The sequence below is a fragment of the Quercus lobata genome, chromosome 2 (genome assembly GCF_001633185.2).
Source record: "Quercus lobata isolate SW786 chromosome 2, ValleyOak3.0 Primary Assembly, whole genome shotgun sequence".
Taxonomy (NCBI): Eukaryota; Viridiplantae; Streptophyta; class Magnoliopsida; order Fagales; family Fagaceae; genus Quercus; species Quercus lobata.
In genome coordinates, this window is record NC_044905.1 from 64,195,772 (window position 1) to 64,221,794 (window position 26,023).

Below are 26,023 nucleotides of genomic sequence, written 5' to 3' on the forward strand. Positions count from 1 at the left end.
ATTAAGATTTTTAGCATTTGAAAGGTTTGATAAGAATGCTCTAATAATTCACAGTTTGGTATAGTATATATATAAGTATAATATGATTTGATAATAAAATAAATTTTCCGGAAAAAATAAAAAAGTGCTTATAATGTATAAATTAAATAATTTTATAATTAGTATCATTATTAATTGTTCAAATTTTTTATCTCCATAAATGTATTAAAAAAAAATACTTGTAGCATCTCCCATAAATATAAAATTGTAATAATAAAGGATACATTCACCTGCTTAAATAAATTGATTATATATAAGAAAATTTTGATTTTTTTTTTAAGAAACATGTTTGATAAGTTAATACATATATAAAATTGAAATATATATATATATATATATAGGGAGTTTGTAATTTTTTTCTTAATAAATATACCATAGTATACTCTGATTAGGCTTATACTTGTCTATAGTTTTTTAATTAAATTATTATGATCAGTAATTAAGTTAAAATCTTCTTCACAATTTAAAAAAACTTCTAGTTCATTGTATTATTGAAAATTTTTATTTAATTTATATATGATTATTGATTAAGCTGTGCATCATATGGACATAATACTAATTGTATAAAATATTTGGACTTTTATAATAAGTTGTGGAGGCAATATTTGGCTGCAAAAGGAGAAAATTTTATAATGTTAGAATATTCATGTGTGAGTAACAGAATTAGTTAAGAAGTGAATTCCCACGTTAGAGAATAATAAGAAGAGTGCATGATTAATATAATATCGTTGAGTTATACTCATTAGGCTTAAGCCTTTTGGGTTTTTATATGTTATATTAACTACTCAAAGAGTCTTTTCCAGATGTTTCTCTCCCCAATAAATGGTATAAGAGCTGATGCTTAAAAGGCAAATGTTCATTAGTGGGTTCCATTGAGTAGAACGAAGAAGACTCCAATGCCTCCACCCATTTTGTGTAAGGATTTTACTAGTGGTGAGTCAAAGTAATTGTGTGTTGGTGACTCTCATAGTTGTGCAAGGAAAATTACCATGTTCGCCCTAAGCATAGTTGAGTGAAGGGCACACTATTGGTATAAGTGATGTATGACACTTGGACTGTTAAGAAAAAAAAACTTATATTTAAGGGGGAGACTAACTAAAGTGCCAAAAATGAGTGACTTGATAGAAGACTCACGTGTGAAGTGAGAGATTTGTTGGAATATTCACGTATGAGTAACATAGTAGTTAAAGAGTGAAGTCCCATATTGGATACTAATGAGAAGTGTGATTGATTAATGTAATTTAGTTGAACTCATACCCAAGCAGTCTCTCAAAATGACACCAATGTGAATATTAAGTGGTATTTTAATGTTATAAAACACATAAAAATATTATATAATTGCTATTGTAGGGTCCTTGGGCCTAGAAGTTCATTATGTATTCATATATTGGGCCTGTGGCCCAAGCCGAGAACGAAGATTTGCCGGAGGAGGAGATGTCTTCGTTAGAGGAGATTGCGCTGATGAATAAAAGGTGGGGTTTGGTCCTAAAGGCTTCAGAGAGTGTGCCGAGGATGAAAACTTCCTCGGCCGAACTTGGCTGAGGTCCTAGAATATGGATTGACAGCAAGGATGACAACCCTCGAAATTCATTTGGGGCGGACAAGCATTGTAGAGATATAAGATAAGGATGAACCCCAAAATATTTGGGGAGAAAGCTGCTACCTCTGCATTAAATGCACTGCAGCTAATCCCCTAGTCGCATTAATGTAGAAGTGATACCTGAACATTGTATTTCAGCCTTACAGCTATTACTTGAGGACTTATGAGAAGGGCTGATGGGACAAGTATTAGCCCTAACCATCTAGCATACAGGTGGACAGTGGAGGTGAAAAAGGGGGAAAGTATAAAAGAAGAAGGAGGAAACAAGAGAGGGGAAGGAAAAATTGAGAAAAGAAATACTGTAGCAATCCATAATCAAACTTGTAATGTTATCTAAGAGCATTATATAAGAACTATTGTCCTCGAACTTTGCCAAGGACGTTCTTTCTTCATTTTATAGTTGTCCATTTTTATCTTTTTATCATTAAGCCTATCTAGATCATTGTTTGACCAACTAAAGCCCAGTTTTCGAACCCATTCCTCTGCAAATTCATTGTTTTGAACTTCTTGGGCCTAAGTCTATCCACGTGCTGGACAAGGAAGCCAAGTCAGGTTCTTACAATTGGCGCCGTCTGTGAGAAATTACTGGTGCGATAGTGAGCTAGATGCTAAATGATGGTAGGATCAGGTCCAAATCCAGCAGAATCTATGGGCTCTTAGCATCAAGATCATTTCCTTGAACTTGAGCGAAAGAGAGAGCGGGAGGGAAGTGTGTGCATTACACACACTAGCAAGAGTTAGTCTCGAGGTAAAAACCATATCTCTCATGAGGAAAATACCAGAAACATGCAGGAGATTGACCACCTAAAGAGAAGCTTACGTCGTGAGCGCAGAAGGCAAGCTCCCTCTAATTCTAACTACTCTTCCGATGATGAAGAGGATTAAGACTATAGGCAAAGGTCAAGAACTCCCCCTAATGAATCTTTCGTGTATGACGAAGATGACTATTGTAGACGCAGAAACAACAATTCATCTTCGAGAGGCCTGGTAAATGATGCTATGAATAAAGCACTCAACCAAGTTTCTAAATCCCTCTTCACCCATTGGATTGAGGAAGGAAGATTTCTTCGATGGTTCACTCAACCCACTTTCACTTTGTATAATGGCAGATTGGACCCTGTTGAACATGTTAGCCACTTTAATCAAAAGATGGCGGTACATTCTAAGAACAAAGCCTTGATGTGCAAGGTTTTTCCATCCAGTTTAGGGCCTGTGGCGATGAGGTGGTTTGATGGTCTGAGGGCAGGATCAATCGGTTCCTTTAAGGAACTCACCCAGACGTTTGGGTCCCGTTTTATTACGTGCAACAGAGCGCTTCGTCCTTTGGCTTCTTTGCTATCTCTGTCCATGAAAGAGGGTGAAACTTTCAGACCGATATTGGGAGATGTTCAACGAGATATAGGGTGATTTTAAGGACGTGGCCATCACTACTTTTAAGCTCGGCTTGCCTGCAGAGCATGGTTTAAGGAAGTCTTTGACGGGGAAACCTGTTACCAGTATACATCAACTCATGAATCAGATTAACAAGTATAAGAGGGTTGAGAAAGACCAGCTGCAAGATAAAGGGAAGGGTAAGGTTATTCCTCAGGAGAGGAGGGATTTCAGGTCGGAACGCTACAATAATAACAAACCCCAGCGAGATTTTGCCGGACAATCTGGACCTGCAGCCCCACAAGTAGTAGACATCGTGTTCCGAGAACTGGTGCATCAAGTTTTAGAGAAAATCAAGAACAAGCTGTATTTTAAATGGTCGAACAAGATGAGTGGAGATCCTACAAGGCGTAACCAAAGCCTCCATTGTCAGTGTCATCAGGACCGAGGACATACCACTGAGGATTGTCGAACATTGTGGAACCATCTAGAACAATTGGTTAAGAAGGGCAAGCTGCAACAATTTCTGTACCGACCTAATGGATAGGGAGACCAATCAAGGTCACATGGCCAGGGGAGTGCTTCTTCAAGGCCCCCATTGGGCATAATCAATGTCATATTTGCTACGCCTAGAAGGACTGGCTCTCAACCTGCCAAGGTGATGTCTGTGGCCAAGTCACCAGCCGAGGACCCAAACTCCGAGCCGAAGAGAGCTAGGTTAGAGATCCGACTTTCATTGAGTTTCTTGGATGAAGATAAGATCGGAACTATCCAACACATGGTGATGCTTTAGTGGTCACCCTTGAATAGGGGGTATGATGTGAAAAAAGTAATGGTGGATCAAGGCAGTTGTGTAAAAGTCATGTATCTTGACCTGTACAAAGGATTGAACTTGAAACTTGAAGACCTGATAGCTTATGATTCGCCTCTAGCGGGTTTTGATGGAAAGCTTGTTGCCCTAAAAGGTCAAATTAGGTTACCCGTGCAGGCCGGTACAGAAGTGGTGGAAGTGGACTTCATAGTAGTGGATGCATACTCCCTTTACACGGCTATTGTTGCCAGACCTTGGCTTCATACCTTGGGTGTCGTTTCTTCAACTCTACATCAGAAGGTTAAGTATTTGTCCAGAGACTGGGTTGATGAGCTAATAGGAAACCAAACTATGGCTAGGTAGTGCCTCGTGTCTGCAATTTTGCATTAACCAGCAGCTGAGTCCTCGGCCATAGTCAAAGAAGGTTTATAGCAGTCAATGCCTTCGAAATTACCAACGAGGGGGCCTGCCGAGGATGCCAAATGTAAGGATTTGGAGAAATTCTCCATTGGTGACGATCTAGAAAAGTTTTTTCAGGTTGAGGCTCAGCTTCCATCTCAAGAGAAGGAAGAGTTGGTAGTTTTTCTTAAGAACAACATTGATGTATTTGCTTGGAATGCTTATGAGGCTCCGGGAGTGGACCTGAGCTTCATTTTCCATCATCTGAATGTTAATCCATCTGTCATCCCCAGGAAACAACCACCTCGGATTTCATCCAAGGAGCATTCGGATGCTGTAAAGGATGAGGTGATGAAACTTAAGCGGGCTAGGGCTATTAAAGAGGATTTTTTACCCTGAATAGCTGGCTAATACCGTAGTGATTAAGAAGAAGACGGGAAAGTGGTGTGTATGCGTAGATTTTACAGACTTGAACAAAGTCTACCCAAAGGACCCATTCCCTATGTCTCGGATTGGTCAATTAGTGGACGCCACTGTGGGCCACCCTCGAATGAGTTTTTTGGATGCCTTTCAAGGATATCATCAAATACCTCTAGCCTTGGACGACTAAGAGAGGACAACTTTTGTCACTCCTATAGGAAACTATCATTACAAAGTGATGCTCTTTGGTTTGAAGAATGCAGAGGCTACCTATCAAAGGATGATGACCAGGATGTTTGAACAACAGTTAGGAAAATACATTAAGATTTATATCGATGATATGGTAGTAAATAGCAAGGCAGAGTCCGAGCATGTTAATGATCTCGGGAATATTTTTGATATCTTGAGGAAGCACAAACTATGACTTAACGCTTCCAAGTGTTCTTTTGGTGTCGGGTCAGACAAGTTTTTGGGCTACATGGTTACACACCGTAGAATTGAAGTCAATCTCGACTAGATTAAGGCGATCAACAACTTGCAACCACCTCAGAATCCAAAAGAAGTCCAGAAGCTTACGGGAATGACCACTGCCCTGAACCGGTTCATCTCTCGGTCAGTTGACAAGTGTAGACCTTTCTTTAAATTGTTAAATAAGTGGAAAGAGTTTGAATGGACCGATGAATATGCCCGGGCTTTCCAGCAATTGAAAGAATACCTTTCTCAGCCACCAATTATGTCAAGGCCTGAGACGGATGAGGTTTTGTTCGCTTACCTTATTGTGGTCCCTCACGCAGTAAGTCTAGTCTTGATTCGTGTCGACTGTGGCATGCAGAAACCAGTCTATTACATAAGCAAGTCATTACATGAAGCTGAGATCTGGTACTTAGCAGATTCAATTTGTTTTAATATTGATCATATTTTTGCGTAAGGTACGTGTTGTTACTTAGACGGATTGGTCACTCAAGATATATCCCATCATAATAAGCAAAATTATAAAAAGAAAATCAGCAACTTCCATTAAAGCTTAGGCCTCTAACAAAGGCAGCTAAATAATAAGGAAAAGATACTATTATATTTTCATCTTTATTACAAGTTTTTCCTTTACATCTTTGGGAGGCTGGGTATTTGCTGCTGTGGGGGGTACTTGAGCCTTATCCTTTAGGTCCACTTTTAGGGGTATGGCAAGGGTTGCCAACACCAGCTCCATGCTCTGGGAAGTTTCTTTTTCTTTGAGGAAATCCCTTGGAACAGTTGGAGCTAAGTTAGCGCCTTGGCATCCCCAGTTTTTGTAGTGTCCTCGGCCTGCTCCCCACCCTCAGAAGAAGTATCAACTGTAGGAGGGGCTTGGGTGGACTTCCTTGGGCTTTAGCTGCTTTCGAGGGCGCTGGGTCGACCTTAGAATCTGAAGAGCTCGTAAGGCATATGGTTGGCGGGTAGTAGACACTTTCTGCCCTCCTGAGCATGGAAGAGGCCTCAACCCCAGCCTGGTTGAGGGCTTCTTCCCACGTCTGGGCGCAGTAAGTTCTGCAAATGGCAGGGACCTCGGCCTTAAGGGCGTCCTTAGTCTCGGCCATGCCTACGTTATAGCCATGTTGCTCTGCTTCATTTTTGGCTCTCTTTGCCTCCTCTCGGGCCTTCTTGACGAGACCTTTGGCCTTCTCAACCTCTTCCAGTTTCTTTTTTAATGCAGCAATCTGAGTTTTGGAAGAGGCCAGGTTGTCCTCAGCAGTATGTAGTAGCAACCTTTGGCTTTCAACTTGTTTTTTAGCACTCTTTAGGGATGCCGCCGCATACTTCCTTTCTTTCTCCTCCTCTTGCAGCTTTTTCTTAAGCTCCTGGATACTCTTCTCGGCCACATGAAAGTTGTCCACAACAGCATTGCGCCTCCCTTCCTCCTCCTTCATTTGTCGATGGCAGGAGTTGGTTATCTCTTCAGCCCATAAAGATGCTTGAATAGTCTGCCAAGGAAAGAAAAAAGAATCAAAAAAGGAAAGTGAAGAGAATAAGTTAGAAAGAAAGGAGGGGGACGTACCATAGCCAGATATCTTTTGAGATTGAGAAAAACCTCATGTTTCCTCATGTCTCATAGCTCGACCATGTTCTCAGGGAGCAGCAAAGCTTGCTCCACTACGTTAGCCACGTAACTGGCTACTTTTCCTTGAAAATCGTGAATTGAGGTGTTAGCAAGGAGAGGTTCCCCATTCAGCATTAAGGTAAGGAGCCAGGTTGGAGGCCTAATCTGGGGATCGCTCCTCTTCTCGGCAACCCTCTCATTGTCCCTCTGCCCTGTTTTGGCTTGTTTGGACGTCTTTTGAACCTCTTCCTCGCGGAGGGGAAGGGTTTGTCCAACTCCCATCACCTCCTTCCCTTTTGACTCTCTCTTCCTCTTCAGTTATGCCGCTTAAGATGGCAAGGCAGGTGAAGGAGTGGGAATCCTAGTCTAGGATGGAATGGAAAGCTTAGTCTGGGCAGCCTTCCCAAGTGCATCCCTCCTAGGTTGAGACTCTATTAAGTCAAGCAAACTGGACTTTGGTTTGCGCTGTATCCCCATCTCGTCGATTATTGGTGAGAATGGAGGGCCGAGATCAGGATTTGAAACTTCCGGGGACAATACTCGGTTGAAAACTTCAAACTCGGCTACTCTTCAAAATCGGCTACTTCTACCACTTCTTCTTCTTTTATGTTGGGGGGGGGGGGGGTAAGATGAAGTGGCCGCATTGGTTGTCTATTGTAGCGACGAGGCCCCTACCGTTGGTATACCTTCAGGAATGGGGGTTGTGATTTCTTCGATCTCTACTTTTGGACCAGGAAGAAGGAAACCTGGAGCAGCTACACTTATCTGATGTAGGCGGGGGTCTCTGGCCCTTATGACGCACTTCAGAGCTTGAAAGCTAGACGAGATCGACGTGTATCCTAGGATCAAATGAGCTGCTCATAACTGGCCGTTTGAATTCACAAAGACCTCGACCTTAAGGATTTCTTCTAGGCTATCCTTGTTGACCAGGTTGAAATTCGGTTCAGCAGCACGTCTGTCTACAAATCCATCAGTGAAAATAAAATTTTGTCAGATATAAAAATTCAATAAATCAAAGAAAGGACTTGTAAATGAATACCCTAGGCCTAGTACCCCACCTCGTTCTCCTTCTCTCGTCGGGCAAGGGAGACCATCGCTTTACTCCCTTAACAAGATCAGGAAGTCTTTGTTCAGCCCCTTGTTGGATTTGGGGAGGCATTGAATGAGCCTAACCTCAGGATACCTTGATTTCAAGTAGTATCCCTGTCCCTTTAGGCGGTGAAGGTTATAGACCTAATTGACATCGTGGTGGGTTAGACCTAAACCCATCTTTTCGTTTAGGGCATCCACGAAGCCTAGGATCCTAAACATATTAGGGGCACACTGAATGGAAACCAACCTATGAGCTCTAAGGTAGTCTCTAGTGACTCCATCCATGGGGATTTTCATCACTCCTTCTATGAATGCAATCATCGGGATTACTACCTCCCCGACTTGCCTATCCTCGTGCCATTGACTCTCATCACAGTATTTAATTCCTACTCTTGGAGGGACACTATAACGAGCCCTAAAGCTTTCTATCCCCTACTCGGAATCTACTAAACTCTTAAATCTACCAATTTCTAGAAAAGGCTGGGAAAACTAAAGAGATTGAGAAAGAAAATTAGAACCGAGGAGAAAAAGAAAGAACGTGAAGAAAAGAGGAGGATGTAGAAAATTAAAGAACAAAAGTTTAAAAAGACTTACGGTAAGAGTAAAGGTGTCCTCGAATAGGTTCTTAGTATTTGTAAGGGCTTAGGAAAGTTGAAAAAGTGTACAGGTTCAAGGTATGAGCACCAGAACGAAATGAATGCTAAAGTGAGGAAAAAAGTTGATTTAATAGATATTTATACCAAAGAGAGAGCAGAGAGCAGGAAAGTTCCCGCTTAACTCCCAACGAAGCCCTCAACCTTACGATTCGCATCATGCCCTAAAACGTGGGGGACAAAGAGCTGCCATAATTTAATAAGGACATGCCTTGAATGCTGCAGCGCCAGGAGCGCGTCTTGGGTAGACAAAAGGGCGTCTTCATAAGCAGAGGAAGAGCAAAATAGGCACGAAGCTAATTTAGAGACATTGAAATCCTCCTTTCTTCCTGAGGAGCTAGAAAGGGGAATCTCGAGGGGCTATTGTAGGGTCCTTGGGCCCAGAAGTTCATTGTGTATTCATATATTGGGCCTGTGGCCCAAGCCGAGAACGAAGATTTGCCCGAGGAGGAGATGTCTTCATCAGAGGAGATTGCGCTGATGAACAAAAGGTGGGGTTTGGTCCTAAAGGCTTCAAAGAGTGTGCCGAGGATGAAAACTTCCTTGGCCGAACTTGGCTGAGGTCCTGGAAAATGGATTGACAGCAAGGATGACAACCCCTGAAATTCATTTGGGGCGGACAAGCACTGCAGAGATATAAGACAAGAATGAGCCCCAAAATATCTGGGGAGAAAGCTACTACCTCTGCATTAAATGCACTGTAACTAATCCCCTGGCCGTATTAATGTAGAAGTGATACCTGAACAGTGTATTTCAGCCTTACAGCTACTACTTGAGAACTTATGAGAAGGGCTGATGGGACAAGTATCAACTCTAACCATCTAGCATACAGGTGGACGATGGAGGTGAAAAAGGGGGAGAGTATAAAAGAAGGAGGAAACAAGAGAGGGGGAGGAAAAATTGAGAAAAGAAATACTGTAACAATCCATAATCAAACTTGTAACGTTATCTTAGAGCATTATATAAGAACTATTGTCCTCGGACTTTGCCAAGGACGTTCTTTCTTCATTTTATAGTTGTCTATTTTTATCTTTTTGTCATTAAGCCTATCTAGATCATTTTTTGACCAACTAAAGCCCAATTTTCCAACCCATTTCTCTACAAATTCATTATTTTGGGCTTCTTGGGCCTAAGTCCATCCACGTGTTGGACAAGGAAACTAAGTTAGGTCCTTATAGCTATATTGTGTTCATTTCTTAAAATTTATTTTATAAATAAAAGATAGTGTTGTAATTTTTTTTATGATCAAAATTCTACTTATAATATATTGCAACGATTTTTACTTACTAGATAAACCTTAAGGATAACTTTTGTTAATTTTTGTTAAATTATAAAATTAATGTTGTAACAATTTTAAGTTATATTTGTAACCATTTGTATATCTATAACTTTAGAGTTCAACTTAGAACGAATATCAAATTATGGAGTTTATTAAATATTTTTAAGTTTTATGACTCATATATTCATTTTGATAAAAATATAAATAAATAAATATTATTTTATTAAAAATTGACCTCTTCACCCTTTAAAGGTTTTTTTTTTTTTTGGGGGGGGGTAATTTTTGTTTTAAAATCTTGAATTAAAAAACGTTTGCTTCTTTATTATCTATTTTTTAAAATCCTTTTTTTTTATAGCTTTAAAAAAAGAAAATTAAAAAACACTAAGTAGAAACCTTTTGTCTTCTACATTTTTCAATTAAACTTGACATATAAAACATATTTAAAGAAAATGAAAAAGAAAAAAAAAAGGAAAACTTTTACATTTTTCGATTAAGTTTTACATATAAAGCTTATCTAATGAAAACATTTTGGCAAAAATACAATGTACACCATTAACTTTGTCCAAAAATCATTTTAGAGCTTTTAGTTTAAAGTTGCTCACGTTAGTCTAATAACTTTACCCCAAATCATTTTAGTCTTTTAAGTTTGAAATTGTTAATTTTACCTAAAAATAATTTTAGTCTTATAAGTTGGTAGTTTTGAGTGATTTTTGGGTAAAGTTACTAGATTAAAATGACCAACTTCAAACTTGTTGAGAAACCGATAAATTTCAAACTTAAAAGACTAAAATGATTTTTGGGCAAAGTTACGAGAATATAATGAGTCAATGACTAATTTCAAACATAAAAGACCAAAATAATTCCTGGATAAAGTTAGCGGATGTAAATTGTATTTGGATAAAGTTAAGAACATGAAAACCTAAAACAAAAACTAACAAAAACCATGAAGTATAGAAGGTGGGGTTTGGGTGGGGTTGAGTGGCAATTGCCTTCGCTTAACCCCTAAGGAGGTATATCATGTATCGGATTTACGAGTTCTCTCCCTTACATGAGAGTGAATCCCACAAGTGTGGGGTCTACTTTTATATGAGAGGAGGGACTTATGCATCCGAAATATAGTGTATTTTTCTTGACCTCTTGGCTCCGTCCTTGTTTACAATACAATGAAAAAAAAAAATTGTTAATTCCATATGCACAAATTAGAAAGAACTTCTGGTACTACCAAAAAACGAAAGAAATTATGAACTTTTGGGAATGATACTAATGTTTTCCAGATATCACGTGAAAAGAACATATCCCAATAGACAATGTACAACAAAGTGAGGAAAAGGTCATTGATGAAATGAAGATCCAAGGGAAAATCCCCGTTGAAGGCAAAGTCTAAATTTTATGTTTACATATCCAATTTACTTCAAATTAATCAACTTCATCCTTTCCTTTTAATCCATCTCATAATTCCACATAGCCTAGCTAGGCTGCCTTGAATGGGTGCATAATGAACCACTTTGACCCAAGGAAGAAGTTGACGTGAACCAGTTGAGTTAAAATCCAACATGGAGAATTCCAATTTTAATGTAGTGTTTGATACAGGGAAATCCACATTATTCCTGGCATTTAGATTGTGAATTCCTAGGAATGTGATTCCTTACAATCTAGATGCCTAAAAATGTAGCTATTTTTATGTTTGGTTTCATTCGGAATCTCTTAAGATTCCCAGGGATTTGAGATGATAATGTTTGGTTTATTCCCAGGAATCTTAAATGAATCTCTTAAGATACATAAACTTTGTTTTTCATTATTTATTTAGTTGAGGACCCCTTTAAACTTTTTTTTTTCACATGTGAAACCTAAATAGAACTTTGTTAAAGAATATATCAACAGAGTTATCTGTCGTCCTGTTAATGTTATTTTGGCGAGAAAAGATAAAGACAAGAGAAAATATATTGATGATTTCTTTTATATTTTATCTTAATTGCTTAAATGATAAGGCAAAATGGTTAAAATTGTCAATTTATAAAAAATACAATTTCGTTTAAGCTTAAGAATCTGGATATCCACATGTTTTAAAGGGAATCTTCATTCCTATTAAGAGGGTTTTAAAGGGAGAATCTAGATTCTCTTAACATCTAATTCCTTAGTGTGATTTGCAACCAAATATGAGAATCTTCAAACATTTTTAAAAATCATAAAAGATTACACCAAATGCCATATAAAGGTTTGCAATGATACAAGATATGGTGTTGCCTTAGAAATGACAATTTTACGTATTCTTTCCTATCTTCACAAACAACATCAGACATTCAGACAGAGAAATAAGGAAAGAATGATACCCATTACCCAGTACTTCGCGTGAAAAATAATTTCCATGGTAGCTTTGCTTTTTCACTAGGAATCTCTTCCTACAGATACATTCTTTTCTTTTCCTACCCTTTCTTTGTGAAATGTTCTTTCTTTCTTCTTGCACCAATGCACCCTTCTTTTCCAGCTGGAGAAAGTTAAAAATCCAAAACGTTGACGAAACTCAAAGCAAGCTATCATGATGGACAAGTTAGCCATGTATTAAATACAAAAAAAATCCTAGCTCCATAGACTATAAAAGCAGAATCCTATCCACTGACCAAGCCAAACTGGTAATTGATTTCCACAATTCAAAACCTTAACAACTTGTCTTCTGAAATGGCTTCAGCTGCAGCAGTCTTACAGCGTTCTGAGTCAATAACTGATAGCTTGCCCGAAGCCTTGAAGCAGAGTCGTTACCATATGAAGAGGTGCTTTGCTAAGTATATCGAAAAGGGAAGGAGGATAATGAAACTGACCCAACTAATGGAAGAAATGGAGAAAGCCATTGATGACAAGAATGACAAAACTCAGGTCCTGGGGGGATTACTTGGTTACATATTGTGTTCTACACAGGTTCTTGTTTTTCTTTGACATTCACTTTTTTTCCCCCTCTTTGGCTAACATTGTGAAACCAAGATGATAGGCTTGTTGAAATCAAAATGCTATTTTTTTTTTCCAGGAAGCTATTGTTATACCACCTTATGTTGCCTTTGCCATAAGACCAAATCCTGGATTTTGGGAATATGTTAAAGTCAGCGCTGATGATTTATCGGTTGAGGGAATCACCATTACAGATTTCTTGAAATGTAAAGAAATGATCTATGATGAAAACTGGTATGTTTTCTCTCTTCATTTAGCTCTGATTGCTTGCTTCATGTGATTAACATAGCACCAGCTAAATTTAAATTCCATGTTTCTAAAATAATTATATATCTATCTAACGACTTGACAGAGTATTTTTCTTTTAATCATATTCCTAGAATTTTTGGATTTGTTTTCGAAAATCAAATACAAGTGGAACAGTACCACAGGGAAAAGACCTTCGCCCATTATTTCAATGAACAAATTGCTAGCTTCTCATGCACTTCACATGTTTTTGATCATCTGTATTACATGTGTATTTCCTGGCTTATAACCAGCATTGTATCCAAGCTTATAGCTCAAAGGTTGTGTAATAATAACTCTGCTTTATGTTGCAGGGCAAATGATCAAAGTGCTTTGGAAGTGGATTTCGCAGCATTGGACTATTCTATGCCTCGCTTAACCCTATCTTCTTCAATTGGAAATGGAGTCGCCTTGGTTTCAAAGTTCATAACTTCAACGCTTAGCCAGAAATTGGAGAATTCACAGCCACTTGTGGACTACTTATTATCACTGAATCATCTAGGAGATGTATGGGAAAGACAGCATTCAATCATTAAAAGAAAATATTATCCAAAAACATTGTTGAATTTTCCATTGTAACATCTATTAAATGGTTCTGAATACTTATAGTAATTTTAAATTTGCAGAATCTTATGATAAATAGCACCATTGATACTGCTTTGAAGCTTCAGATGGCACTGATAGTAGCTGAGGTGTTCCTATCAGCACTTCCCAAGGACACTCCATATCCAGATTTTGAGCTAAGGTGATCTATCTAATACTAAATTTTGTTATCAGATGCTGAAGAATTGTTATCTGATAAATCAAATTCCTTTACAGGTTTAAGCAGTGGGGCTTTGAGAAAGGGTGGGGAGATACTGCACAAAGAGTAAAGGAGACAATGAGAACACTCTCAGAAGTACTCCAAGCACCCGATCCAATTAATATGGAGAAGTTATTTAGCAGGCTTCCTACAATATTCAATGTTGTAATTTTCTCTCCTCATGGCTACTTTGGTCAATCAGATGTTCTAGGTTTGCCAGACACTGGTGGGCAGGTACAAGTTTTTTACTTGACCTTAGAAATCAAAGTAGTCTGCCTGCAGTAATTAACACTCATTATTAAGCTGACATTGCTCTTCCTCTACACTTAAAAACAGGTGGTTTACATTCTGGATCAAGTAAAAGCTCTTGAAGAAGAATTGCTCCTTAGAATTAAGCAACAAGGGCTTAATGCGAAGCCTCAAATTGTTGTGGTGAGTTTCATAAGGAGCCAGGAATGATATCTCAGTTACAGCAGTTAACTTTGGAAGCATCATGTAATCATGCTATTGATGATGACAGGTCACGCGGCTCATACCAGATGCTCGGGGAACAAAGTGTAACCAGGAGGTGGAAGCAATCAATGGTACCAAGCACTCCCACATTCTTAGGGTGCCTTTTCAGACAGAGAATGGAGTCCTCCGCCGATGGGTTTCTCGTTTTGATATATATCCCTATCTTGAGAAGTTCAGTCAGGTATGTGTTCCATCTATCTTTAAAAACATGATTTAAATTTCCTATAATGACATTTTTAGTGGGATTTAGTTCCTATCAATTATTCGTTTTTTTTAATAAACTATTACTTGTCCAAAAGCTTAAACTAAAAATAAATGGTGGATTTAATCATTTAACCATTTCTAACACTTTTATATTAACAGGATGCTACAACCAAAGTCCTTGACCACATGGAAGGGAAGCCAGATCTTATCATCGGAAATTATACTGATGGGAATTTGGTGGCAACTCTCATGGCTAATAAACTTGGGGTCACTCAGGTGTCTTTTCTTCATCAGTTTATTCAGCTATAAATTTTCTCTGTTATATTTACTAAACTAGTGCTCTTAAAAACCAGGGAACTATTGCGCATGCTTTAGAGAAGACTAAGTATGAAGATTCAGACATCAGATGGAAGGAATTAGATCCCAAGTATCATTTCTCATGCCAATTCATTGCTGATACAATTGCAATGAATGCAACAGATTTCGTCATAGCCAGCACATACCAGGAGATTGCAGGAAGGTTAGAGAATTACACACAAAGCTATATATATTTAATAGAACTTGAAGTAATATAACAGGCTTGACAAAGAATTAGAATGATATAGAAGCACAAGTTTTCAGAATCAAGTCAGATAAAAATTATCTGGTTTTTTTAGCAAAATTCAATATGGATGGAATATAACTAGTAATAAATGCACATACAAAAAAAGGAAAGAACTATTTGATGTATAAGTGATATAACTAGTAATAAATGCACATACAAAAAAAGGAAAGAACTATTTGATGTATAAGTGCAATTAAGTTTGTTTCATATGAATTTGATTGTTCTTGCAGCAAAGAAAGACCTGGACAGTATGAAAGCCATACAGCATTTACACTCCCGGGGCTTTGCAGAGTAGTTTCAGGCATCAACGTATTTGATCCAAAGTTCAACATTGCTGCACCAGGGGCTGATCAGTCCATCTATTTCCCTTACATTGAGAGACAAAGACGACTCACATCATTTCACCCTGCCATTGAAGAATTACTGTATAGTAAAGATGATAACAATGAACACATGTAAGTTTGGAGCCTCAAAACATGCATGTACTTTTTTACTGCTATTATTATGGATCATGAAATTTGTTGAAATTGCCTGACATCTTCTATGAACTTTATTCGAAAACAGTGGATATCTAGCAGACAAGAAGAAACCTATCATCTTCTCGATGGCAAGGCTTGATGTTGTGAAGAACATTACTGGATTAACTGAGTGGTATGGGAAAAACAAGAGGCTGAGAAATCTGGTTAACCTTGTTGTGGTTGGGGGCTTCTTCGATGCTTCCAAGTCAAAGGATAGAGAAGAAATTTCTGAAATTAAGAAAATGCATGCATTGATAGAAAAATACCAACTTAAGGGTCAGATAAGATGGATTGCAGCACAGACTGATAGGCAACGCAATGGAGAACTATACCGCTGCATTGCTGACTCAAAGGGAGCTTTTGTGCAGCCTGCTCTGTATGAAGCATTTGGTCTAACTGTCATTGAAGCAATGAACTGTGGATTACCCACCTTTGCAACCAATCAAGGTGGCCCAGCCGAAATCATTGTTGATGGGGTCTCAGGTTTTCATATTGATCCCAACAATGGGGGTGAATCAAGTAACAAAATTGCGGATTTCTTTGACAAGTGCAAGGTGGATGCCACATACTGGAGCAAGTTTTCAACAGCCGGTTTGCAACGTATAAATGAATGGTAATCACAAACCTGAGTATTTCATAGCTTTCCAACTTCAGACTATTTTCATTCATTAGGCCTCACTTTTATCAGTTTGTGAGGATTCATTACTTATATATCATATGGAATTTGAATTATTTTTTCTCTCTTTGTAGCTACACCTGGAAGATATACGCAAACAAGGTGCTGAATATGGGTAGCATTTATAGTTTCTGGAGACAACTGAACAAGGAGAAGAAACTGGCAAAGCAAAGATACATTCAATTGTTCTATGGTCTCCAATTCAAAAGCTTGGTATGTTACTTCACTTCTAACCTATATAATATTGCGTAACTATTAATTGTCCCGATTGATACAAGTTTCAAGATCACTAATTGTTGTTGCACATTCTAAGTTACACACTGCCGCACACTCTCAAAACATGATTTCAACTGTATGCAGTGGCGGATGATCAAAGGGACTAGAGGGGGCCTAGGCCCCCCAAATATTTTAAAAAATATCTATTTTAATATATGACATAATTATATTTACAAGTAGCTAATTGGGAAAATACAACTTGACCCCCTTTATTTATTATTAAATGTCTAAATACTTTTTAATGTAAGCATAGTCAACAAATAATTAAGTAATAATCCTCTCATAATATATGTTAAGAGTGATGATATATGTGTGTGTATTAGGTTGTAAATAGCATTAGTGTTTTTTTTTTTTGGTGTGTAAAATATAATAATATTTTTCCAAGTATAATTTTTTTTTTATTCCATGTAATTTTCAATCGTTTTAACCGCATATCTATAATTTATAATTGATTTAATTACAATACTTGACTGCCTGCAAATTGTTAAAAAAAACTGTATTTTATTTAATATTTAGATGACTTCTAAATTATAGAGTAAACAATATACAATGACATAGTATTCTTTTACATTTAAATAAATAAATATAAATAGAAACATGAAATATAAAATGAATTATTCAAAGCATTTTAAATATAATAATAATGATACCATTTTTTTTTTCTACTTGAGTTTTTTGTTGTTTAGATATATGGTTTATGTTAGTTGTGGCCTCCCAAATAAAACTTTTTGGATCCGCCATTGACTTTCTGTCCCCCATTCAGTGTATAACTATCACGACTCTTTCGAGATATGGGTCCCTATTGTTTCTCACATCATGTCATTAATTGTCACAGGCAAAGAACGTACCTATCCCAAGTGACGAAGCTCCACCAGCGCCAAAACCAGATGTCAAGCCGCAGCCCTCAAAAAGGCATGTTACTGGACCAAAAATATAGAGGGAACTTTGTTAATAATTACTTGATGTTATAAATATGCTTAAATAATAGTATATTACAACAAATTCTTGTTCTTTTTTTACTGAACAAAATTATATTTGAATGGAAGGTGGATCATCTTCCTCAATATGATTAATGCATGGTCTATATTATTATATGAATGAGAAGATTGTTATAATTTTTATGATTATTTTTTTAGAATAAGATTGTTAAAATTACGGGGTGCCAGAACAGTGTTCAGCTACTTTTTATGACTCAAAGCATGTAAAATGGGAATCCTTGATAAATTATTGGAACCATATTTAGAATTAAATAAAAAAAAACCTCGAGTAATGAAGTGTTTGGAGCTCTTTAATGACAAAACTAAACCTTGACCACATGGTAACTGAAATTAGTCTCGAAGTTATACCAATGTTCTTCCAATTTCACATATTTCTTCATTCATTCATTGTGTCATTTTGCTTATTAAGTTAGACAATGAACTTTCTTAAAAACCACTTGTAAAAGAGTAATATTAGGAATACTACAAATGTTACTACAAAAACTTTATAAATTGATGGAAAAATGCTAAAGTCACAAATTGATATATCACCAATCACTAAAAATATAATTCAACATTAATTTATTATGTAATTTAAGTAATACTAATTACATTCATTGTTAAGCCACTTTCTAAGTCTTTTATAATAAATAAAAAAATTTGTAACCATTACAACACTTTCCTTTTTAAAAAGAATTTTTATTTTTATTTTTTAATTTCACAAACAGAGAAAACAACGCAAAATAAAGTTATCAAATACGGAATGATGTTTTTCTACTTTTATTTATTGGTTTATATAAAATAAAAGTATAAAACCATTGAAATAAACCATTTTAAAAGTTAGTCATTTTATGAAAACACAATCAAACTGAAATAATTCTTAGATATAGAGTTTTATAACATATTTTGCTTATATTGCTGATAACTCATCTAATTTTCTTTCTCTTTTATTTGTTTCAGATAATATTTATTCTTTCAACAAAATAAAAATGTTTACTTTTCACTCAATATAAAATACAAAATTTTGTTTTGTGCAGCCCAAAACGCTCTCAATCTCGACTACAAAGGTAAGGCTTCTCCCTTATTGACTCATTGGCATTGCTATGGATTATTTTGCACTTTAGCCACCTAACAATTCACTCAAACCAATTTAACTGACTTTTCAGGTTGTTTGGATCTTAAATTGCACCTCAAGCCTTCAGACATTGATGTTGCATGTAATTACAGTGTTGTGTCTTCATAAAGTTCCATTTCTTTTTAACATTTGTAATTAAAATTATTGGGTAATGATTGAGAATTGGAGAACTGGGTTTTATGATATAAACCAGTTCTAAGTGTGTATGAACCAGATATTGTAAATGTGACTCTTTTAATTTTTATAAAACATTCTATTAATTTATTTCTTCTGTTGAGATCAATTTCTTGTTGCTGAGATGTTTTACACTGTTATTATTGATGGCTTAATTTGGTCAATATAGGTGACAGATTCCTAGCAATCCCAAGTAATCACACATATTATGTGAGAAATCTCATAAGACTATCTCGTAACATTCTATTTTAACTAAATGGTTTTATCCCTTCTAAAAAAAAAAAAATTTCATATGTATAGCCATCATTTGTAATGGGGCATGCATGTTCGTTTTGGATCCTTATTCCTTAACTCCTTATCCCTAGGTATTTCAAGAGACCAATAATTTCCATTTGCATAGACATCTCACTTGACTTAATTGATGCTCTTCACATCATCACGGTTGGCTCAAGAAAGTTCGAGGCCTGAGGCAACAATTTTAAGTGGATTTTTTTAAGTATTATTTATTTAATTTATATATACACACGTATATGTATTAAAAGAATTCATTTTTCTTACTTTTTAATATGCAAATTACTAATTAAATTTTAAATAAGTTTTTCTAATGTCTAGATTTCAATTGAAAATATGACTAATTCACTTAGTTTGCTTTTTTTAATATGATTGATTTTAAGTATAATTTAAAAATTTTTAATTTGAAAAACTATATTTCAGTTGTATTATTTCATTATGTTATAACTATTTTTTTTGAAAGATTTTACATATAAGTTTTATCTTATATTCTTAATAACAAATTTATTTAGAGATCTTATGTGAGATTCAATTCAACTTCTCTATTCGATGCCAAAAGCCTTGTAACTAAATTAGCACCTCCCCATGCACAAAATGCTTGGGGGTCTAGGGGGAAAGGGTTCGAGGTGCGAGATTAACAGTATGTTGTAATTATTTCTCAAAAAAAAAAAAAAATCAACTTCTCTATTCTTCTCTCATTTTTTTTCCTTTAAGTTTTTCATATCGAGAATGATATTTCTAATGTAGATTTATAATTTTAAAAAAATTAACAAATAAAAGAAAAACTATCTACAACTTAAAATGATAATATGACAAAAATAAAATAAACTTTAAAGCGAATAACATAATCTACTTTATCAAATGCATTACAACTTCATTTAGGGTCTGTTTGGATACTGCTTATTATTGAAAACTAAAAATACTGTAGTAAAATAATTTTTAAATATGTGAATAGTACTATGAGACCTAATTTTAAAGTTATTTTTGTGAAAAAAAAAAAAAGTACTTGCAACCCCATAAACAATACACAGGACCCACCCAAAAAACGTTGGACGCCTGCTATCCAAACAATAACTTAATAACATAATCACGTAACAATCTTCTTGGAGAGAGAAAGATTATGTGTCATGTTAAAGATTTGATGGTTAACATTGACAAATCGAGAAAGAGACAAAAAAAAATAAAATAAAATAAAATTTTAAGTCTTTATAGTAAATTTTAAAGACATATCATATGGGCCCATCATAGGCAATATCTAAAGTGCCGACTGTATATTCGTGTGGCCCTTACCTTGCTGCTTTTTGTGAATATTTTTGTACAACCAATTTTTTTTTTAATAAAAATTTAAAACTTCGTTTTTGTAGGTACAAAAAAAAAAGAAAAAGAAAAAAAAAAGGCCATAGTATGGTCGCATGTCACGTGATCCATTCCAAACGGTCTATCCACAGGGAAAGTAAGTAAGTAAAAAGGACCGGTAGTTCCGCTAGTGCATTGTGCTAAAGTGCAACCAACAAACAAACAACTCTTTCGCTAATTTGCGGTTCTCCTTTCCTCCCTCCTCTTTCCCAAACCGTTTTTCACACCCAATCCAACCCCTAAAATCTCTAGTACCATTCGACAAAGTCGGCATAACTTTAATGCGATAAAATGTGAGCGGTTGAGGAAAAAGAAAAAAAAAAAAAAAAGGAGAATCTATATGAAAATAATAGGGAGCCGATTGTACATTGCCACGTAAAATAATTATAGAGAAGTTATAATAATAGTTGTAGTTCTAGAAATAATCAACCTAATTCAATCTAATTTTACTCTTTTCATTTTTTATATATTTTTTTAATTTTTATCAAACATACAAAAAAAAAGAAAAGAAAATTACATATCACCCATCCTTACCTAAACAAAAAGTTTCTCCTTAAAATTTAACCCATAAAAAACAGAGTGGTGTCGGGGTTTGTGTGAAGATGTCTAGCAGAGGAGCAGCCAGCAGCTCTGGGGGCCCCCAACTGGGGACTTCAGATTCATCCAAGAGGATTTCCAAGAAACCCAAATGTCTGTATTTCTTTTCTTGTCCTTTCTTTTTTCTTCCATTGTTAGAAATGCAATGCATCTTGATCTTCATTACATTACACATTGTGATTTCCAGTATTCCTATCCTATCTATGCCCCCAATGCCATTCATCTTTTCCCATGTTTTTCTCTATTCTCATTTCCACACATTTTTGTTTTCGAGTAATGTAATCTAATCTAGAATTTGATGAGCCATTTATCTTGATGGGTTTTTGTTTTTGTTTTTTTTTTTTAATCAAAAAGTTTCTGTCTTTGCCATTGAAATCTCAAGGACCCAGATGTTGGATTCTGAACAATGTTTTCTAAGATTGGGTTTTAAACCTTAAAGTTTGATTTTTTAAGAGATCAAAGTAAAATGGGGTTTTTAATCTATGTACACAACAAAATTTCACAACATACTTACAACAACCTTGTATTGAGTTGTTGTGAAATGTTGTAAGATTTTATGATGGCCTTAGAAGAACTCTTTTTGATTTGCTAATCTTCTGCCAGGAAATAGTTTTTTTTTTTATTTTTAATTTATATAATTAAATGATAGATGGTATTGTTTTGTTTACTGCAGATTCTAGGTTCACACAGCAAGAGCTTCCTGCTTGCAAACCAATTTTAACACCAGGATGGGTATAGCTGAACAAATATATCTCTTTAATCTTTATTTGTTTATTTATTTATTCAATTTTACATTGCTAGAGCTTTTTGTTTCACTTATGTTACTTTACATTCATCAGCTATTTATTTATTTGTTACAAATTTGGTTTTCAGGTCATTGCAACTTTCATCGCTGTTGGCATTGTCTTCATACCGATAGGCCTTGCTTCTTTATTTGCATCACAACGTGTAAAATATTTCTAATCCTTTTTATTTATTCATTATTTTGCATCAAAATCTAGTAGTGTTAGCAATAGCAATGGGACCGATATTGAGCTTTGAGCATGAGGAAACTATGCTTTCTTTGTCTTGCAGGTTGTGGAAATTGTGCACCGCTACGATGAAGAATGTGTTCCTCCTATTTTTAGCGGCGATCAGCTTGCCTTTATTCAAAGTAGTATCACTAACAAGACGTGTACTAAGAATTTCACTGTTAGTTTTCATTTCCTTCACCACTCATGTGTTTGATATAGCTTACGCATTGGTTTTGCTTTACACATTATGCCTTATTATCTAATTCTAAATGCGTGCATTAATTGGATATTGTGCAGGTTCCAAAGCAAATGAAAGGTCCCGTCTATGTCTATTATCAGCTTGATAACTTCTATCAGAATCATCGTCGGTATGTTAAAATCACTGAGCAAATATTTTATTTATTTTATCAAGTTAATGCGCTTGGAGGTATTATAGGAATTAAAACTTTAAACATCTTGCACTCATAATTAACTGTTTATTTTTTCTTTTTCTGAAAGTGGACCTTATCTTGGATGTGAATTACTGTTTCCAGATATGTTAAGAGTAGAAGTGATAAACAATTGCGAAGCAAAGCAGGTGAACTTGATATAAGTACCTGTAAACCTGAAGCTACAACAGGAAATAACTCTCCAATTGTTCCTTGTGGCCTTATTGCATGGAGTTTGTTTAATGACACATATGGGTTCTCAGTGAAAAACAAGGTGCTAAATGTCAGCAAAAAGAACATAGCTTGGAAAAGTGACCAAGAGCATAAATTTGGCTCTGATGTCTATCCAAAAAATTTTCAGAGTGGAGGTTTGATTGGGGGTGGCAAACTAAATGCGAGCATACCTGTAATACATCTTCATCTTCTTCCTTGCTTGTTACATCTTTTCATATCCCCACCCCCAAATTTTTTTTTTCCTTTTTCGTTATCCCTTTTTCCTGGTTATGTCCTTGTTCTCGTATTTTGTATTATATTCTTTTATTTGCAAAAGAAGATATAATTATGATTGGTTCTGCATGTAACAGTTGAGTGAACAAGAGGATCTTATTGTTTGGATGCGAACTGCGGCACTGCCAACTTTTAGAAAACTATATGGGAAGATAGAGACAGACCTTGAAGCTAATGATGAAATAACAGTAGTTATACAGAACAACTACAACACCTATAGTTTTGGTGGCAGAAAGAGGCTGGTTCTTTCAACCACAAGCTGGATTGGTGGCAAAAATGATTTTTTAGGAATAGCATATCTTACTGTTGGTGGATTCTGCATTTTCTTGGCTATTGGCTTCTTACTTCTCTATGTGATCAAGCCAAGGTGAGGAAATGGTTCAAAAATTTTATTAGTCACTATGCTCAGCTGAAGCTAGTTCCTGTTTTTGTTAAAGAAATTTCTGATTTAATTTTGTATAATGGAGAATATATGGTTGCTTAAACTGCCGTCTAGATTTTTTTAGGCTAATAGCAGCATGTTTAAATACCAAGTCCTCCCAAATTTTAGACGTCCATCAATGTTGATAAGCTTTTGGTATTTATCAACCCATATTAGTACTTGTACCTCCTTGTGTACTTTTCCTGATTTTGGGGGATGGCATGCAAAAATTTCTTGGAATCGTCCTCTTACTCAATTTCTTCAAAGGTGGTATCCACCCAGATCTAGGTTCCAACACCTGAAGGGTCCCACAAACAAGATGCAAGTATAAAACTTAAGCTGGTTCTTGTAAGGTGTCAATCCTGTCATTTTATTGGTCTTGTTGAAAACAGGCACTTAATCTGTGTGATTCATAGCCTAGTCAATGTTGAACTTGTACCTTTATCTGCCCTGGCATGTTCCACTATTTCTTCTTTTACATTTATAAAGAAAATCAAATATGATTCCACCCTGGTTCATACATTGATGATTAGAATGGTTCCTTGAATTGTAAAGCATAGGCCATTTGTTAAGTTGAGTCTGAATTTGTAATTGCTTTTTATGCAGGCCTCTTGGGGACCCAGCCTTCTTGTCTTGGAACAGAAACCCATCAGGAATAATGAATTAGGCTTAACTTTTTAAGATATGCTCTATCTCTCATGTGCAAATGTTTTACTATTAATGTTTTTACAAGGCTGAGCCTAATTTATGTTTGCAACATTCTAATTTGAGTGTATAGAAAGCCCTGCTGTTATCAATATTTATCTTTTTTAGTTAGCAATGGCACTGTTTTAATTTGGTGATAGGATCAGTTTTGTTATAATATTTTTCATCTTACTTTATACTTTGTTTTCTCCAAAGCAAGTGGGATTACAGGTTTAAATTCAATTCCCTTTGGGTTGCCACAATGGGCATAGTTTGTGGACTATTGTGTGCATTCGTGATAATTAGTCTCAACTCAAATGGATTGCAAATATCCTAATGTAATTGAAAGAAAAGAAAGAAGTTGGACTGAACCTTTTTTATGGATTTCTTGCCTAAATTATTAATGTAATTTTTGTTGCATGGCATTACTGTTCATCTTCCATGTTTTTTGTAGGTATATATGTGGTTTCTGTTTACCAATTATGGATAGTGGATTAAACACTACCCTGTTAGTCCCATCAAGTTCTCTCAACCTAGGACCAATTAGACTCTGGTTGTCTAAATTAGTTTGTTATGAAGATTTTAATGCATCATGTGACTTCAACCTGCTCTCTTCTCTAGCTAAATCTCTCTCATACATTAAAATCAGTCATGAAACAATTCTTTCCTTAAGAAATATAGGAAAGAATTCTTTAAGAGAGAAATGTAAAATGTTTCAAAATTGTCTCTGGCATGGGAGTCCAAGCACCCCAGAAAATTCATTGCAATATGGGAAAGAATTCTGCAGTGAGAAATGTTTCAAAATTTGTCTTTAGAGAGTTTAATGAGCGTTTTGTCTAGTTTGCATGATTCTTGTGAATCAGTTTCATAGCCTCTCAAGATTGATCTTAGGCAGGGCCACAGGGGAGTCCCAGCCCCATGAGCAAGCCAGGATCAAGAATACAGAGATTAAAGGAATTTACTGGATTGGTTGATGATAGTCCAAGAGATTATGATAGAAAAAGAGGAAAACATAGGAAGACAGTAACCAACAAACAATATATTTTTTTTTATTTGGTTTTCACAACCGACAAACAATATGTTAGTTCATTGCAAAGATTTTTTTTAAAAAGAAAAGTTGGTTTAGGTGGGCCCCATTAAGTTGATTTGTAGGGACATGACATGAAGGCCTTGAACCAATTTTAAGTTTGGAACTTATGATTTCCCTCCTTTGGAGCATCACTTGCAACCCAGTAGACCCAAGGGATCTCAACTGAACAAATGGGTCCAAATCCAAAGCTTTCTAAAGCAAGATCCATCATTTTATACGAGTCCACTTAGTAGGAGAACTTAAAATCTGTAATGATGTCTTCTTGGGCCAACACTCTTTCATGGTAGTGAGGCTAAGTCCAATATAGGTAAGGCGATACCTATCATGCCAATAAAAAAATAAGTTGTTGAGCCTATGAAAGTGGTGTCTTTCACATCTCAGAGGGGATATCTTCAAAGGGTTATTGACGAGAATACATTAGTTGCATAGGGATAGGCCTCTCCCTATGCGCTTGGTAAAACATTGGGCAGCCAAAAAATGGCAGTATGCCATATAAGATTTCATTTTGCTAGGCAATGACTTCTAACTATTCAAATGCACTAGTGACTCTACTTGCAATTGCATTAGTATTTTAAATGGAGGGTCTTTCAGTGTTCTAGGAAAGTTAATGGTCCTCAAGAATTGGAACCCTGGAATGCCATTCAGTCAATGCAATTCAAGATGATATTAGTGAGGTCCTTCATTTCAATCTTCTCCGGCTTCAAATAGTGATGTAGCTAAAGAAGAAAATAAGAGAAATTTAATTAATAAAAATTAATCAACTGAAAAAGGGAAGAGAAAATGGGGTCAAAATG

General features: G+C 35.9%; 3 protein-coding genes across 3 annotated transcripts; all 3 read left to right on the forward strand.

Moving 5' to 3' along the window:
- Positions 1 to 2,788: 2,788 nt before the first annotated feature.
- On the forward strand, positions 2,789 to 3,557 carry LOC115968298. Its single transcript, XM_031087652.1, has 2 exons — positions 2,789 to 2,794; positions 3,042 to 3,557. Exons 1-2 carry the CDS (start codon positions 2,789 to 2,791, stop codon positions 3,555 to 3,557), a joined length of 522 nt encoding a protein of 173 aa, XP_030943512.1.
- Positions 3,558 to 12,276: 8,719 nt separating this feature from the next.
- On the forward strand, positions 12,277 to 18,892 carry LOC115976201 (sucrose synthase 5-like). The gene is made up of 15 exons (XM_031097350.1): positions 12,277 to 12,651; positions 12,758 to 12,912; positions 13,278 to 13,470; positions 13,590 to 13,708; positions 13,783 to 13,999; positions 14,102 to 14,197; positions 14,286 to 14,459; positions 14,642 to 14,758; positions 14,836 to 15,002; positions 15,317 to 15,541; positions 15,651 to 16,217; positions 16,355 to 16,493; positions 17,392 to 17,468; positions 18,571 to 18,600; positions 18,700 to 18,892. The coding sequence occupies exons 1-15, from the start codon at positions 12,415 to 12,417 to the stop codon at positions 18,713 to 18,715; spliced, it is 2,529 nt and encodes an 842-aa protein (XP_030953210.1). The 5' UTR covers positions 12,277 to 12,414; the 3' UTR covers positions 18,716 to 18,892.
- Positions 18,893 to 21,009: 2,117 nt separating this feature from the next.
- Positions 21,010 to 24,319, forward strand: LOC115976202 (ALA-interacting subunit 3-like). The gene is made up of 8 exons (XM_031097351.1): positions 21,010 to 21,179; positions 21,760 to 21,818; positions 21,960 to 22,034; positions 22,161 to 22,277; positions 22,397 to 22,467; positions 22,633 to 22,933; positions 23,112 to 23,401; positions 24,062 to 24,319. Exons 1-8 carry the CDS (start codon positions 21,092 to 21,094, stop codon positions 24,120 to 24,122), a joined length of 1,062 nt encoding a protein of 353 aa, XP_030953211.1. The 5' UTR covers positions 21,010 to 21,091; the 3' UTR covers positions 24,123 to 24,319.
- The last annotated feature ends 1,704 nt before the right edge of the window (positions 24,320 to 26,023 follow it).